At 51.8% G+C, this 12943-nt stretch overlaps 6 protein-coding genes across 6 annotated transcripts; 3 read left to right on the top strand and 3 right to left on the bottom strand.

Annotated features, from left to right (window-relative positions):
• Window positions 1-73: 73 nt before the first annotated feature.
• Window positions 74-790, top strand: F5J12DRAFT_715069 (uncharacterized protein; the record flags this gene model as incomplete). Its single annotated transcript, XM_051740925.1, has 1 exon — window positions 74-790. A coding segment is annotated over one exon (717 nt), but the record flags the coding sequence as incomplete, so codon positions are not given.
• A 1083-nt stretch (window positions 791-1873) lies between these two features.
• F5J12DRAFT_807761 (uncharacterized protein) lies at window positions 1874-5982 on the bottom strand. Its single transcript, XM_051744686.1, has 7 exons — window positions 5187-5982; window positions 3676-5132; window positions 3410-3635; window positions 3092-3372; window positions 2709-3027; window positions 2549-2650; window positions 1874-2498 (listed from the first exon to the last, which is right to left on the bottom strand). Exons 1-7 carry the CDS (start codon window positions 5890-5892, stop codon window positions 2092-2094), a joined length of 3498 nt encoding a protein of 1165 aa, XP_051603837.1. The 5' UTR covers window positions 5893-5982; the 3' UTR covers window positions 1874-2091.
• A 75-nt stretch (window positions 5983-6057) lies between these two features.
• F5J12DRAFT_763800 (phosphatidylinositol synthase) lies at window positions 6058-7519 on the top strand. Its single transcript, XM_051742160.1, has 5 exons — window positions 6058-6374; window positions 6432-6606; window positions 6745-6858; window positions 6931-7012; window positions 7076-7519. Exons 1-5 carry the CDS (start codon window positions 6185-6187, stop codon window positions 7382-7384), a joined length of 870 nt encoding a protein of 289 aa, XP_051603836.1. The 5' UTR covers window positions 6058-6184; the 3' UTR covers window positions 7385-7519.
• A 117-nt stretch (window positions 7520-7636) lies between these two features.
• Window positions 7637-9132, bottom strand: F5J12DRAFT_807756 (Nse1 non-SMC component of SMC5-6 complex-domain-containing protein). Its single transcript, XM_051744685.1, has 6 exons — window positions 8969-9132; window positions 8767-8915; window positions 8627-8704; window positions 8419-8573; window positions 8258-8360; window positions 7637-8205 (listed from the first exon to the last, which is right to left on the bottom strand). The coding sequence occupies exons 1-6, from the start codon at window positions 9081-9083 to the stop codon at window positions 7768-7770; spliced, it is 1038 nt and encodes a 345-aa protein (XP_051603835.1). The 5' UTR covers window positions 9084-9132; the 3' UTR covers window positions 7637-7767.
• Window positions 9133-9158: 26 nt separating this feature from the next.
• F5J12DRAFT_807743 (NADP-dependent oxidoreductase domain-containing protein) lies at window positions 9159-11374 on the top strand. The gene is made up of 11 exons (XM_051744684.1): window positions 9159-9489; window positions 9548-9567; window positions 9619-9880; window positions 9937-9974; window positions 10028-10235; window positions 10288-10354; window positions 10407-10452; window positions 10511-10566; window positions 10621-10661; window positions 10712-10845; window positions 10902-11374. Exons 1-11 carry the CDS (start codon window positions 9427-9429, stop codon window positions 11041-11043), a joined length of 1077 nt encoding a protein of 358 aa, XP_051603834.1. The 5' UTR covers window positions 9159-9426; the 3' UTR covers window positions 11044-11374.
• An 89-nt stretch (window positions 11375-11463) lies between these two features.
• On the bottom strand, window positions 11464-12789 carry F5J12DRAFT_395778 (uncharacterized protein). Its single transcript, XM_051739217.1, has one exon. The coding sequence runs from the start codon at window positions 12731-12733 to the stop codon at window positions 11900-11902; it is 834 nt and encodes a 277-aa protein (XP_051603833.1). The 5' UTR covers window positions 12734-12789; the 3' UTR covers window positions 11464-11899.
• Between the last annotated feature and the right edge of the window lie 154 nt (window positions 12790-12943).

Here is a 12943-nt window from a genome sequence, read left to right as displayed (position 1 = left end):
ATCGCATTTTATGACCAGTCAACAGTACAGTCAACTGCTGTCGTCGTGCAAAACGTGCGACCCAAATCAACGAATGAAACTCATCCGTACTGAAGTCTCGAGACACTTTCGGTTTGTGATGCTTTCTCATCGCTGGGGTGAAGGCGAGCCATCATTGCGCAACGTCGACGGCCACCCGATATATGGTATGTCATCAAACGGCGGCTTCGGAAAGCTCCAAGCCTTCTGTCTTGTTGCCTGCGAGCGGGGTTACTTGTGGGCATGGAGCGACACGTGCTGCATAGACAAGGACAGCAGTGCGGAAGTGCAGGAAGCAATAGGATCAATGTTTGTGTGGTACCGACGGTCTGCCCTGACCATTGTGTACCTCTCTGACATTCCTGATACCGGTTCGTTTGGGAGCAGTGAGTGGTTCGGACGTGGGTGGACCCTCCAAGAACTACTGGCTCCTGGAAACATACTGTTCTACACTCAGTCCTGGTCACTTTACAAGAATCTCACGTCTTCGAACCATAAAAATGATGCTACTGTGCTGGAAGAGTTGGAGAGGGTAACTGGAATAGAGTCCCGGTCCCTCACCGACTTTTCCCCGGGTATGGATGACGCACGCTCAAGACTGCAATGGGTGTCACTGCGTCGCACAACGCGGCCTGAGGATATTGCCTATTCACTTTTCGGGATCTTCAATCTCCACCTGCCCATTCTGTATGGTGAATCTGCTGAGAATGCACTTGGCCGTCTCCTGGCCAAAATCATATCACAGTCCGGAGACATCTCGGTGCTGGATTGGGTCGGAGAGGCGTCACCGTTTCATAGCTGTTTCCCTGCCCAGATAACCTCGTACGAAACTCGACCATCTCCACCATTCCACCCAAATGCACAAGAACAGCCATCAATGACGAGTCAGCAGCCTGCATCGCTCAGAACCTTGCGAAAATTGTACGGCTCATTCGCCAAGTCACCCCTTCCACGATTTGTCAATCGCCGCCTTCTACTGCCATGCATTGCCCATCGTGTTACAGAGATTCAATTGTCAGGGGAAGATCCATCGGCACGGAGTTACACCTACACAATCCAGGCATCCGGTCTGAGGCCACTCGAGATCGCACTGCCAGACAAGCTCGAGAATGCGACAACGTCGCAAGGTGCTCTGCAGCTCGTTCGTCCTTGGCACTCGAAGTGTCAGTCCACAAAGGTAGACGCCCCAGCTGAAGAGCAGTTACTTCTTGCGCTGGCGAGGCCGTTTAATGCTCTTTTACTGACTGAACTACCTCACTCCGAGTACAAGAGGATTGCCTCTTCTACCCTCATTACTGCTCAACCTGTGGACTGCGCCAGCATTCTGCAAAGCAAAGTTAGAGTGTTGAATGTTGTGTAGATGTGTAGTCATGGCGTTACGATATATATTGGTTGTTACATATGTTCACCTTCACAACTGCCGCAGCCATCCCATCCATGTTATCTGCAGATGTCGGTATCAAATTCCTTCGCGGCTGTGCTGTCCAGTAGAATTAGATGCAAGAACGCATTGGCGAGGCAGAAGGGGAATATCCCAACGAGCGAGTTGACGAGCCAGAAAGCTTGCGGAACGTGTCTCCAGGGTGACGTACCGATGGTCAGTGAAGCTACTAGAGTAAAGAGAGGAAGACGAGATTTCTACTTCCAGGATTCTGTAGAGATTTGTAAACATGTACTTGTGCACATACAAATGTTGATAAGACGATCCATTGTTTGAGTAGGGAGTTCGATCCCGCAGTTAGTTTGACTTCGAATCTTTGATATGCATGCCAACACCAGAATTTCTGGGGGTGAGTTATCGCCAGTGTTGGAAAAAACAAGGTAAGAAAGGCAAACTACACATTACGAGAATCTACCTCATGTATTAGCATCATTCAGTGACATTACTCGTACGAATTGTATAGCCAGCTGAGTACTTCTAAAATGCGACGGGAACGGAAGACGGTGCCATTAAAAACTAATGCCGGAGGAAACGCAAGGGGAATGTGCGCCGATTATGTAGACCGATCCCATGTTCTCTTGATTACACCCTCACAACTCACCCTCAATCACCGAGCAAGGAGGGGAGGCTGCTCATATTTGATCAATCTGATCCTTCGCCGCTCCACGAGGCTCAACTATGCGACCTTCATCCTGACTCATTTCGAAAGTTGCATCCGTAAACCCAAACCTGCCTCTTCCCCAGACCTGCAGACGGCGTTTGTCCTTGCGTCCCTCACCGAACTGGTCGTTCCACTTGCGGAGGTCCGCGAGAGAGCCCAGAGTTTCGGAAGACGAAGGTGTGATCTCTTTGAACGCTTTGGTAAAGTGCTGTGGGTGGATAGTTCGTGAGTAACTCAGCGGAGGAGCCTCTGCAGTCGTATCTGAGAGATTTGGTGGTTGCTGGTCGTTTATGGCAGCGGATACGGCGTCTAATGGTGTGTCCCAAGGGAGGTTGACACCCTCTTTAACCGCCGCGAGGGCAGCAGAGACACATAGGTCTGCGCAACTCATCAGCAAGAGGTGAACAGTAAGACCTATACGAACATACGCTTAAGGTCCGAACCAGAGAAACTTTCTGTTCGTTTGGCTAGCGATTTGAGGTCAAGGTCTGGCGAGAGCGTCTCGTCCCGTAACAAAATCTTCAGGATGCCTAAGTCGAGGGAAATCTTCAATCGTTGCTCTCAAAACAACGGGAAGCTACAACTCACCCTCTCTCTCTTTCTCTCCTGGCAGATCAACCAGCAGTCTCCTCGGCAACCTCCTCAAAACAGCATCATCCAAATCGAATGGCCGATTTGTTGCGCCGATCACAATCACCCTCTCTTCGCCCGCACGACTCTTTAACCCGTCCATCTCCTGCATAAACTCGGTAATGACACCACGGTGTGCGATAACACCACCAGAATTATGTGCGGATGTGCGGGCACCGAACAATGCATCAATCTCGTCAAGGAAGACAACACATGGCGATAGGCGGCGTGCGAGACTGAATACTGCGCGGACGAGCTTCTCACCCTCGCCGACGTACTATATTATTGAGATGAAAGGTGAGGAAAGAGCGAAGGGACGTATATGACGACGACGAACTCACCATATCCATGACGTCCGATGGGGAGACCATTAACATTCTGCTGCCCGCTTCCTTGGCTAAGGCGCGCACGATGAGGGTTTTACCCGTCCCTGGCGGCCCGAACAGAAGGCATCCTGCCATAGCATGCTCCCGAAGAATGCCCGTTTGGAATGCAGTGGGATAGAGGAGAGGAAGCGAGACCAGTGTACGTACGGAGTCGATAGTATGCTGAGGAAGATGGACATGTGCGAACGTAGTGGATATAGAGTCCTGCGTGAGTTCAATTAATTTTACGACCATATCTTTCGGCGGTTGGAGAGAGGGGAACGAAGAACTCACCAGGATCAACGATACAACCCAATAACCGCTCCTCGTGTGGGTCCAGATCCTTGTCCTGCTTGATTGCCTCCACCACTTCGTCGACGACTCTCCCCTTGCCCTCTTCTGCTTCCTCCCCGTCAAGCTCCTCCCCGTCTTCCTCTGCACCATATTCTTGCTGAGGCCCTCGAGGAATGCGCACACGGGCATCCTTCGTCCAAGCTTTGCGAAGGTCACGACCCGAGCGCTGCGCGGCCCAGGCACTGGTGAATGGCTGACCATGGTACCGCCGTTGGCTCGAGGCCGGGCGCGTACAATGGACCAGACGTAGGTGGTTGGGCTGCTACAACGCTCCCAACAGCCCTGTCAGCGATCTGCCGAATCGATGACCACGGCTCGACGCATGTGCTCCAGTCTGCCCACATCTCGTGTTCCTCAGGGGGTTGGCTCGATGTACCTGTGGGAATTCCGTCTGGATAGCTTTCCGGAGCGCACGAACCTGAGTGGGTATCTGGTTTTGCATCAGACTGCACTGAAACAACCTGCCCCTCCCGTCCTCGGAGGTCTTCAGCCCCTTCAACGCGGTCTTCCACCGCACTACCCTCACTACAGCGTCTTGCCCCCGCCTCCTCTTCCAACACCCCACCGACCCCACCGACTCCCATTCGCATAGCAAGTTCGTTAACTTCTCTCCTACGGGCCATCCTGCATTGCCTCTCTACGCCCACGTCGCGCGCACTCGGAAGCACTACCGAAGCGCGGAAAAACCTCCCAAGCGCCGGTGCGCCTCCACCTGATGCAGTTGAGTTGTCTCCAACCTCACCCTCACTACCCATGCCACCACCAGTGAGATCAAGGGGTGTCGACCCGACCAGCACAATGGGGCGATTTGGGTCCGCTTCAGAGGAAGAATACGGGGGCATTGCAAATGGAGATGAAGCCTGCGAGAACGGTGAGCCCTGAGCTGACACGGTTCCTGATAAGCCCATCGTGTTTGCTGTGAGAAGTCGTGGGATGTCTTCGAGAAGCGCGCCGTCCCCGCCACGCTCCCAGCGTCGTAGACGCTCGCGGAGACGTTTTTCGCGTGCACGGGTAGCGTGGTCGTCTTCACCCCATTCGGAAGAAGGATGCGAACCTACATTAGAACTTGCACCAAAAGCAGCGCTAGCAGCAGATCGGGAAGTATGACGGCGCCGGTTCCCTCCTGGGACGTGGGATCCAGACACGGGATATGCACCTACGGATGATGGAGAGAAATTGCCTGAATTTTGACCGACGAGTGGAGGCGTGACACCACAAATGATCGTCATCGGGCATGCGACCGGGGAAGATGGGCGAGCGATGGGTCCGGTACGACGGGCCCGCACAGCCGAAAGAAGATGAGGGTACCACGTTGGTGCGGTGGGAGCGAGTGTCGGAAAATCGCGAATGTAGACAAGACGAGGGCGTGTGTGCTGACCCGGCGAAGGAAAGTTGACGATATCGTCGAAGAAGGCTTTTATTCGGTTAGGCGGTGCCGACGCCCTGGACGTGGTGAACAAGGGTGGTTGGCGTCCGCGAGATGCCATGGCTGGTGCGAGGACATGAAGCGTCATCTGTGCAATGCCGAGGGAGGGTGAGTAAGACGATGCGTCGGCTTCCTCTTCCTCTTCCACGTTGCGGGACTGACGGCGGGATGCAGGAGACTGCGGGGGTAATGGGTAATATTGCAAGGGATTTCGAGGAAATTGGATGGCATTGGCGGCTTAGATATGCGCGATTCAGCAGATGTCAAGGGTAATGCGGCAAGTTTTCTTACCTTTTCCAAAGTGTCCCCACTCGCCAGCTGCGAGCTGCACGGCATCGATGACAAGTACCTCTGCTCCAGTTCTACGTGCTAGCTCACGTACGGTCTCGTCGATGACATACTCGGCACCTTCCACTGGACAATACAGAGCAAGAGTAGGCTCAACTGGCGGCCCAGAGGGCGTCAGACACGCTGCACGGTGCTGAGTCTGTGGATGCAGGGTGATGTGGAGATTTGTCAGTGCCTCTTCAAACAATTCCGGCGGGGGCAAGGCGTTTGTCCTCGATGAGTTCGAGTTCGACGGAGCGTCTGGAAGCCAAAGGATATCTAATCCCGGCGGAAGTTGTGGTCTATCGTCTGAATCCGGGTCCCTGTCTCTCTGAGTGGAGGCGCCAGTTCCACTCGCTGTTGTTCTCGAACGCCGTGGTGGTTTGTCGGGTTCAGAGGGTGGGCCGTCTGGCTCCGGAGGCGAGTCTGCGACGAGTGTGGGAGGAACTTCTTGTTCATCGACGGCAGTGGGTCTCAGCGACGAACTGCGAGTATACACCCTCGTGGACGGGCTCGCTGGGTTTTCTGGGTCTGCATGGGTGTCTCTAGGCAGCTTCGTGCGTCCGAGGCGGGGTGATACAGTAACCAGTCTTGCATTGCCGTGTAATCTCTGCCTTGAGGTGATGAGCAGCGATCGTGTCCGTCCGAGAACTGCAGATGACCGTCGCATCAGAGTATTTGATCGTCGTACTAATACACTGCTGTCCCCACCGGCTTTGTCGTCGTCGTCGTCGTCGCCGGCCTCGAGCTGCGAGCTTTTTTCACTATGGATAGAATTTCCCACGCTGCCAGTAGGAACCCCATGGCTGCTTACTCAGCAGTCATAACACGCGGTGATCAAGTGTAGTCGTGCGGTATTACGGGAATACAGCCATTGACTAACCAAGCCGTACCTTCCGCCCCTTTATAAAAGCCGAACGTCATCGGCCCCTCTCAAGAAAACAGTCATACCTGGAGTTCCAATGACTAGACCCTCCAACGGCTCGGCTAGCGTGTATTCTTCACCTGCCGTACCTGCAGCTGGGGCTGCGAAGGCACACAAGATACGGAGACGCGGCTCTATTGACATTGTCGATGCCAAGGTGGCCGTTGATCTGGCTACCGCTCAGTCGTACACTGAGAATGTCTTCTTCTTTGTACCAAACCTTATAGGTACGCCGCGACCCCTCATTCCCTCTGCTACACGACGTTAACCTCGTTGGTTCGTAGGGTACACACGTGTCATACTCGCAGGACTCTCCCTGCACTTTATGAGCTACCACCCAAGATACTGCACCCTGTTGTACGGCATTTCCTGTTTGCTCGATGCAGTGGACGGTCTCGCTGCGCGGGCACTGGGTCAGACGTCAAAGTTTGGCGCAGTTTTGGACATGGTCACAGACCGGTGCGTACTTACTCCATTCTGTTTCCGCCTGCCCTCTGCTATTCTGCCCTGCCTCCCTATGCCCCTTGTTGTGGTCCAACCACTTCCTCTCGCTGACGCTGTGGAGCTCCTGTATTAACGAGTTGTACCTAAATACAGATGCACAACATCATGTCTCCTGTGTTATCTCTCTTCCGCGTACCCAAGCTATGCACTCTTGTTCCAGTTCCTTATCGCACTTGATTTTTCGAGTCATTACATGCACATGTACAGGTAAGTGGTCACTTCCACCCACTCTTTCCATGCGCACTTTGTTGATCACTGCGAGCTGATCCATCATCCCAGTTCTCTTGTGACTGGTTCAAGAAGCCATAAGCTCGTAACGAGTGATGTCAGCCGAATCCTATGGTACTACTATAACGATTCCGTACGCCAGCTCTGTCTTTTGATGTTAATGTCAAACTCAATGTCATAACGGCACGCGTTACAGCGAACTCTGTTCTTCATGTGTGCAGGGAACGAGCTATTCTTTGTCTCGCTCTACCTCATGAAATGGATCCAAACACCAATCTCGGCCTCGCTCCCTTCGCCTGTCGCATCATACTTCCCCGTGTTCCTACTGTCCCTCACATGGCCCGCAGCCATGGCTATGCTGACCTTTCCGATCTGCTTTACCAAAAACGTGATCAACGTCGTACAGTTGTGGAAAGCAAGCAAGATCCTGGTTGGCGTCGACCTCGCGGAACGTGCAGCAGCACGTGAGAAAGAAACGATCGCCAAGCTGGAGAAGAGGGATTGAACACTGGCCATCTTATATAAATAGTTTAGGGGGAGGATGGGAGAGGCGCATAACTTAGCGTAGCTAGACTCTTAATGAAGTAGGTAGTCATTCTTAGTTCGGACTCAACTCTTCAACTCTAATAAGACTTGGCCTGAACGTTGCTACAAGTGTATATGACTGCGGCGCTAGCTCAGGTTCCTCAAATTCCTGAGAAACCGAGAGGCTCCTCTCACTTTTCATCATCCTTCCATCGGAACAACTACGATCGTCCACGGAGCGGATGATAACAGAGTACCGTCGCTATTCGCAATGCGAGGCACGGGTAGTAACTACAAGGAGTAACGAGTAGGCAGCGATTATGTAGGTGTGTACTGTAATTGGTTCGCGTATTATAGACACCACTACTTGCGCCGGCGACGCGATTCTGTACGACTTTTGGTGGCGCGTGAGGGTCGCGGAAGTTCTTCCTCTTCTTCCTCCTGTTTTTCCTCCTCCTGCTCTTCCCCCTCGTCGACCTCCACTGCAGCGTTACTCCTCGTTTGCCTTTTATGCCGCTGCGACTGGGAAGGCTCGTGCTCTTCCATCCCCGAGTCTTCTTCTTCCTCGTTCTCCTCGTCACTAGCTTCAGCAGTACTCTTCCTGCTTCTTCTTCGGCCCTCGTCCTGACCGTCCTTGATAGCCGCTTCGCCGATGGGTCTCAGTGTCCTTCCGTCCTGCGGCCAGTTGCACTGACAGGTGGGGCACGAACGAGCCTGTTTAGCGGGGAGCTTCCTGAAACAGTGGTGGTGTATGTGGGTTTGACACGCAGGAGTGTTACATGCCACACCGCGAGTGACGATCTAGAGCTAGATGTTAAGACACGTAACAATTTTCAAAAAGGGAGTCACAAACCTCCATGCAAATCGTGCACTCGAGACACTCATCAGGGTAGTTTGATTTGAGGTACGGCGAGAGTTCCAGAAGCGCGCGGGTAGACAAGGAATAACGGCCACGCCTGTCGGATCCCTCCATCAGTGAATCGCAAAAATAATGCGACGATGAAGTTAACTTACTTGCTCTTGAGCAGCCAACCTCTAGCTACGAGGCTGTTGAGGACTGTCTCTGCCTGGGACTTGGTCATGTTCGTTTTCAGTGCGTTAACTTCGCGCAATGCGGCAAGGGATGACAAGGAATAACACTCATTAGGCGCAAGCATGATTTGTTCAACCTGGTTAGATCGCCCCTTAAGGAAGAGTGCAATGCAACAATAAGATTGCTTACGACTGCTCTGAAGTACGCGATCTCAGTAGGGCTGTAGTCGGTAGCCATCTGGGCAATCTCATCGCCCCTGGTGTTCACCTGCAGTTTTCCTTTAGTCCCAGCGCATGAATGATGACACGATCTTTCTTTTTGCTACTGACCACGGCATACATTTCCTTGCCTGTTTCCTCGTCCAGGACATGACGGAACTCGAGATCAAGAGGATTGAGAGAATCATTAATTCTATTTACAAACGCATCCCATTCTTGACGTCTATCACTGGCGTGTACGTCTAGTGCCGGATTGGCAACTTTAGGAGACTTCGTCAGGACCTTCTAACCGCAACACAGGTTGCGAACCGACCTTTGACAGCGTCCACGCACTTTTCCCAGAGCACCAGGGCGTGGTTGTAAGAAAGGATTCCGCGTGAGAAGACGGCCTGTAAGAAGAGGCGCTGCACGTCGCTTGAGGTGACCATGCTACTAATACTGATTCTGAGATGGACGCGTCCAAAGCGACACGCGTCGTAATACTTGTTATGTCACAACCACACTCTGCATCACGTGCCTCGAGTTATCGTTCTGCTGTAGACGTCATCGAAGATGTTAGCTGAACCGATGACCAGATATAGTCAAACTCGAGCATCGGTGCAACGCAGTCTGACCAAGATAGTGCCATCTAGCCATGATCAGGAGGATCTGGCTTTGTCAGGAAAGCTGTCGTAGCCATCTCTGACTCGGCAGGTTGATCGATCAAAAGAGTATTTTAACCAGTCATTGGTGTAGGAGAATCCTCGGCACGTTCTCTCAGCTCCTATCACGATGACTCACGCTACTACGACTCTCGGTGGGACAGCGAGCAGCGTTGTCGTTGGTAGGGTCGCGGTATGCGATGTCCATTCTCTTTAGGCTGTTTCCCTGTCTGATGGCAACACCAATACAGCATGGCTTGATGTTAATGACGTGTGTACACTTGCATCCTCAGGGCTGATTCCATCTTCACAAATACCGCAGTTGGAGGCAGGACCCAATCCCTGACGAACAGTGTTTTGAAGCCATCAAGGCAGGCATCGATGCTCTCCCTCCGGGTGCCAAAATGTTCCTCATTGGAGGTAACCAATTGCCCTCTCATCGCGCAGAACTGGGTGGAATTTCTCACTACTGTTTACCAGGCGAATTCTACGGACACAATCTAGCCACGACTAACCTCGAAATGATCGCTAGATTCTTCGAGAAGTACCCTAGTTATGCTGACAAAACCTTCCTCTCCGTCAAGGTCAGTATATCCGGAAAAGTATCTGCGGCCCGCGCTGACGGCCTTATCGCTCTCAGGGAGGGCTGGTCCCGAACTCCTACGAGCCAGATTGCTCGTAAGCTTCATCAGTTTTCTCATGAAGAACACAGTTGTGAAGACCTTATTCAGTGCTGCGAACCTCAGAAGAAGTGTCGAGGCAATAAATGAGAAACTGAGGGGAACGAAGCGTCTTGACCTATTTCAAAGTGCTCGTGTTGACCCCAATGTTCCAATCGAAGAATCGATAGCTGCGCTCGTCGAACTCAAGAAAGAAGGGAAACTAGACCATATCGGCATGTCGGAATGCAGCGCAGCATCGCTACGTCGCGGTAACGCCGTAAATATTCATCGAAACTTCGGGTTGTGCATCGCTCACATGGAACATGCAGGTCCACCCTATCAGCGCAGTCGAGATTGAAATCAGCCCATGGTCCTATGAAGAAGAGACAAAGACAGGTAACAATTCCAATGCCCACCTGAACAATGTTCGACTCAATCTTCTGCCTAGTTATCGCAACCGCAAAAGAACTGGGAGTAGCAGTCGCTGGTTACGCGTAAGGGTATTTAGACCAATGAGGATAGGCATTTCAACTGACACGTGTGCCACATCAGTCCCCTTGGGAGGGGTTTCTTGACTGGACAGATCAAACGACCCGAGGATTTGCCTGGTAAGTGTTATCCTGGAAGTCTTTCAGCAAATCCACTGATGTGGTCGCTTTCAGAGGGTGACTTCCGTCGTAGCTTGCCGCGCTTCCAAAAGGATGTAAGTCGTGATTTCTCATCCAGACAACTGCCAACACACACGTGATCCAGGCAATGAGGCACAACTTTGCTATCGTTGACGCATTGTCTGAAATAGCCAAGAAGAAGAACGTTACTGCCGCTCAACTCAGCATCGCTTGGGTTAGTGCGCTCGGGCCACATGTTATTCCTATTCCAGGTTCATCGTACGTGTTATTTCTCATTCCGACACAGATATCTTCATTGTATGCCACCACTCTAGGCATGCTAAACGCACACTTGAAAACTGCGCCGCTGGAGACGTTGAGTTGACACCGGAAGAGCTTGATGAGATCAACAGAGTTATCGATAGCGCGGACATCCAAGGGGAAAGATACCGCACGGCTCATACTCTGTGGGGCTGAGGGCCGGTCCTTTGTACTCGGGAAGTATACGCTTTGTTCTCTCCTCTGTTCTTCACTTGTATGTAACAGTAACAGTCGTCACAATGAATGCTACGGCAGGGTGGCAAGAGTCAAATCACACAAGGCGACCAGGCCGTAGTCTGCATAATGCATCGGCGTTTAAACAGCGGTTCTACCCCGGCGGAGAGTCTGCTTTCCGAGACTCCTTCCAGCAGCGACACCTAGCCAAGTGGCGTGCATCTCTTCATAGAACACTTGCTTGGAATGTCGCAATGTAAAAGTATGTCTCTGACGAAATCTTCTACTTTAAATAAATTCTGGTGGATGTTAATTCAACACCTTAAGTTTCAGCATAGCTGAGCACTCACCAACTGAAACAACCCATTAAGTATAGAACAATGTACCGATGAACTCAGACTCTAGACCGTCCACTCTCAGGTTACTGCGAGTTTGCAATTACTTGCAAAGGTCACGAAGATCTACTCCGACCGCTGGGCTATTGGAAACTTGGGAGTGTCACAGATAACCTTGGCCAGCCCAACTCCAGGCGCTTGGTGAGCGACTGCACGTGAAGATCGAAATCTTTGCAATAAAAGTGAAGGGGTTTATAGTCAAACTTTAGAGGCTTGTGCAGTGATCTGTCGTAATTGATTCCAAGTCACCGAGCTGAGCCTTGGCCATGAGAAGTGTACGTATGCTGCTTGTATTCAGGCTGACATGCCGTGCCCCACAAAATTCCTGGTACAGTGCATCTCCACCCTTCGAACACGACTGAATTTCGACACGGCGCCGAGATCGACATGATTTTAGCGTGAACCTTCAGGATAAGAACAATCAAGTCCCATAAACTTTTGTGCTACAATGGCTTCCAATGACTGGCTTGGGATTGGCGACTGCGAGGTTTGAATACCTTACGAAGTGGAAGGTGAATACTGTCTGGCAGAAGCGCCCAACTGGTGGATAAACCAGAGAGCAAGAGTATCATTGTTGACTGGGTAGGGATAAATGTGGACTTCGTTGTCTGGCCCCGGCCGCATCTGAGCTTCAGTTCAAGAGTCGTGAGCGTCATGGCAGTTGCAAATTTAGGAGTAGGGAAAAGGTCTTTAAGCTTCAAGTTCCTGAGGGCAGTGGCTCTGTTGGGTAAGAGAAACCGCGGATAGGCGGGAACCTCAGGTATAGAATAAATGAGGACATCCTTGAGAGAAGGAAATTTCAAGTCCTCAAACACGTGAAGGATTCTTGATTCTGCGTCTTGTGTGTGAAGGCGCTGCCAGCGATCGGCACTGGGGTCAAGGACGTTCAGCCTTTGTATCCTAATCAGTTGAGAGGTATGTGAAAAATTAACAATGAAGATGTTGAGAGGAACATCCCCACTCCTTGTCAGTTGGGTTTCCAAGGACGCAACAGTGCGAGGTAGCCTGGGGCGCACCACAATATCACACCAGGTTTCCGGAGTGTGGGAGGCCACATTCCTCCAGAGCTGTGATACAGTTGACAAAGTTTTACTGCGATGCGCTAGTTCTTGAAACTCTTTCCACACGCCGAGGGTCGGCAATGACTGGAGCATTCTCTGCGGATGGAGTTCGACAGGGAGTAAATTGATCGCAGGAGGTCGCTTCTTGACGAGCACATCTATCTTTCTGTCAACTTTCGGTCCCCTCCAGCCAGTCCAGCTCAGCGCGTGCCTCATCCAATCCGTGCATGATGGGCGTGGAAGCACTACATACCAGTGTTAGCACAGTATGTTGCTGTGTGGTGCTATGCCTTGAACTTTCCCAACGCCCCCTCCCCCTATTTTTCTTACTAATCAGGACAGTTACGGCAGTAACATTCGGATCGGGTGTTGTCGGTTGATAGATCCGGCATTAAAAATTGACTTATCTTATCTAGCGTGACTCGG

The sequence above is a fragment of the Pisolithus orientalis genome, assembly GCF_024613125.1.
Source record: "Pisolithus orientalis strain OTSU chromosome Unknown F5J12scaffold_4, whole genome shotgun sequence".
Lineage (NCBI taxonomy): Eukaryota > Fungi > Basidiomycota > Agaricomycetes > Boletales > Pisolithaceae > Pisolithus > Pisolithus orientalis.
Note: the sequence above shows the minus strand (reverse complement) of the source record. Positions and strands in the feature narration are given on the sequence as shown.

Coding starts and splice junctions, on each gene's coding strand:
- F5J12DRAFT_807761 (XM_051744686.1), bottom strand. CDS start 5,892: ATGCGACGGTCATCTGCAGTTCTCGGACGGACACGATCGCTGCTCATC. Junction 3,636..3,675: donor CCGGCCTCGAGCCAACGGCG/GTACCATGGTCA, acceptor TGGGCCGCGCAG/CGCTCGGGTCGTGACCTTCG. Junction 2,651..2,708: donor AGGAGAGAAAGAGAGAGAGG/GTGAGTTGTAGC, acceptor CCCTCGACTTAG/GCATCCTGAAGATTTTGTTA.
- F5J12DRAFT_763800 (XM_051742160.1), top strand. CDS start 6,185: ATGACTAGACCCTCCAACGGCTCGGCTAGCGTGTATTCTTCACCTGCC. Junction 6,375..6,431: donor CTTTGTACCAAACCTTATAG/GTACGCCGCGAC, acceptor GTTGGTTCGTAG/GGTACACACGTGTCATACTC. Junction 7,013..7,075: donor GGTACTACTATAACGATTCC/GTACGCCAGCTC, acceptor CACGCGTTACAG/CGAACTCTGTTCTTCATGTG.
- F5J12DRAFT_807756 (XM_051744685.1), bottom strand. CDS start 9,083: ATGGTCACCTCAAGCGACGTGCAGCGCCTCTTCTTACAGGCCGTCTTC. Junction 8,574..8,626: donor TCGCGTACTTCAGAGCAGTC/GTAAGCAATCTT, acceptor CGATCTAACCAG/GTTGAACAAATCATGCTTGC. Junction 8,361..8,418: donor GGTTGGCTGCTCAAGAGCAA/GTAAGTTAACTT, acceptor GGGATCCGACAG/GCGTGGCCGTTATTCCTTGT.
- F5J12DRAFT_807743 (XM_051744684.1), top strand. CDS start 9,427: ATGACTCACGCTACTACGACTCTCGGTGGGACAGCGAGCAGCGTTGTC. Junction 10,236..10,287: donor CGCTACGTCGCGGTAACGCC/GTAAATATTCAT, acceptor TGGAACATGCAG/GTCCACCCTATCAGCGCAGT. Junction 10,662..10,711: donor TGCCGCGCTTCCAAAAGGAT/GTAAGTCGTGAT, acceptor CACGTGATCCAG/GCAATGAGGCACAACTTTGC.
- F5J12DRAFT_395778 (XM_051739217.1), bottom strand. CDS start 12,733: ATGAGGCACGCGCTGAGCTGGACTGGCTGGAGGGGACCGAAAGTTGAC.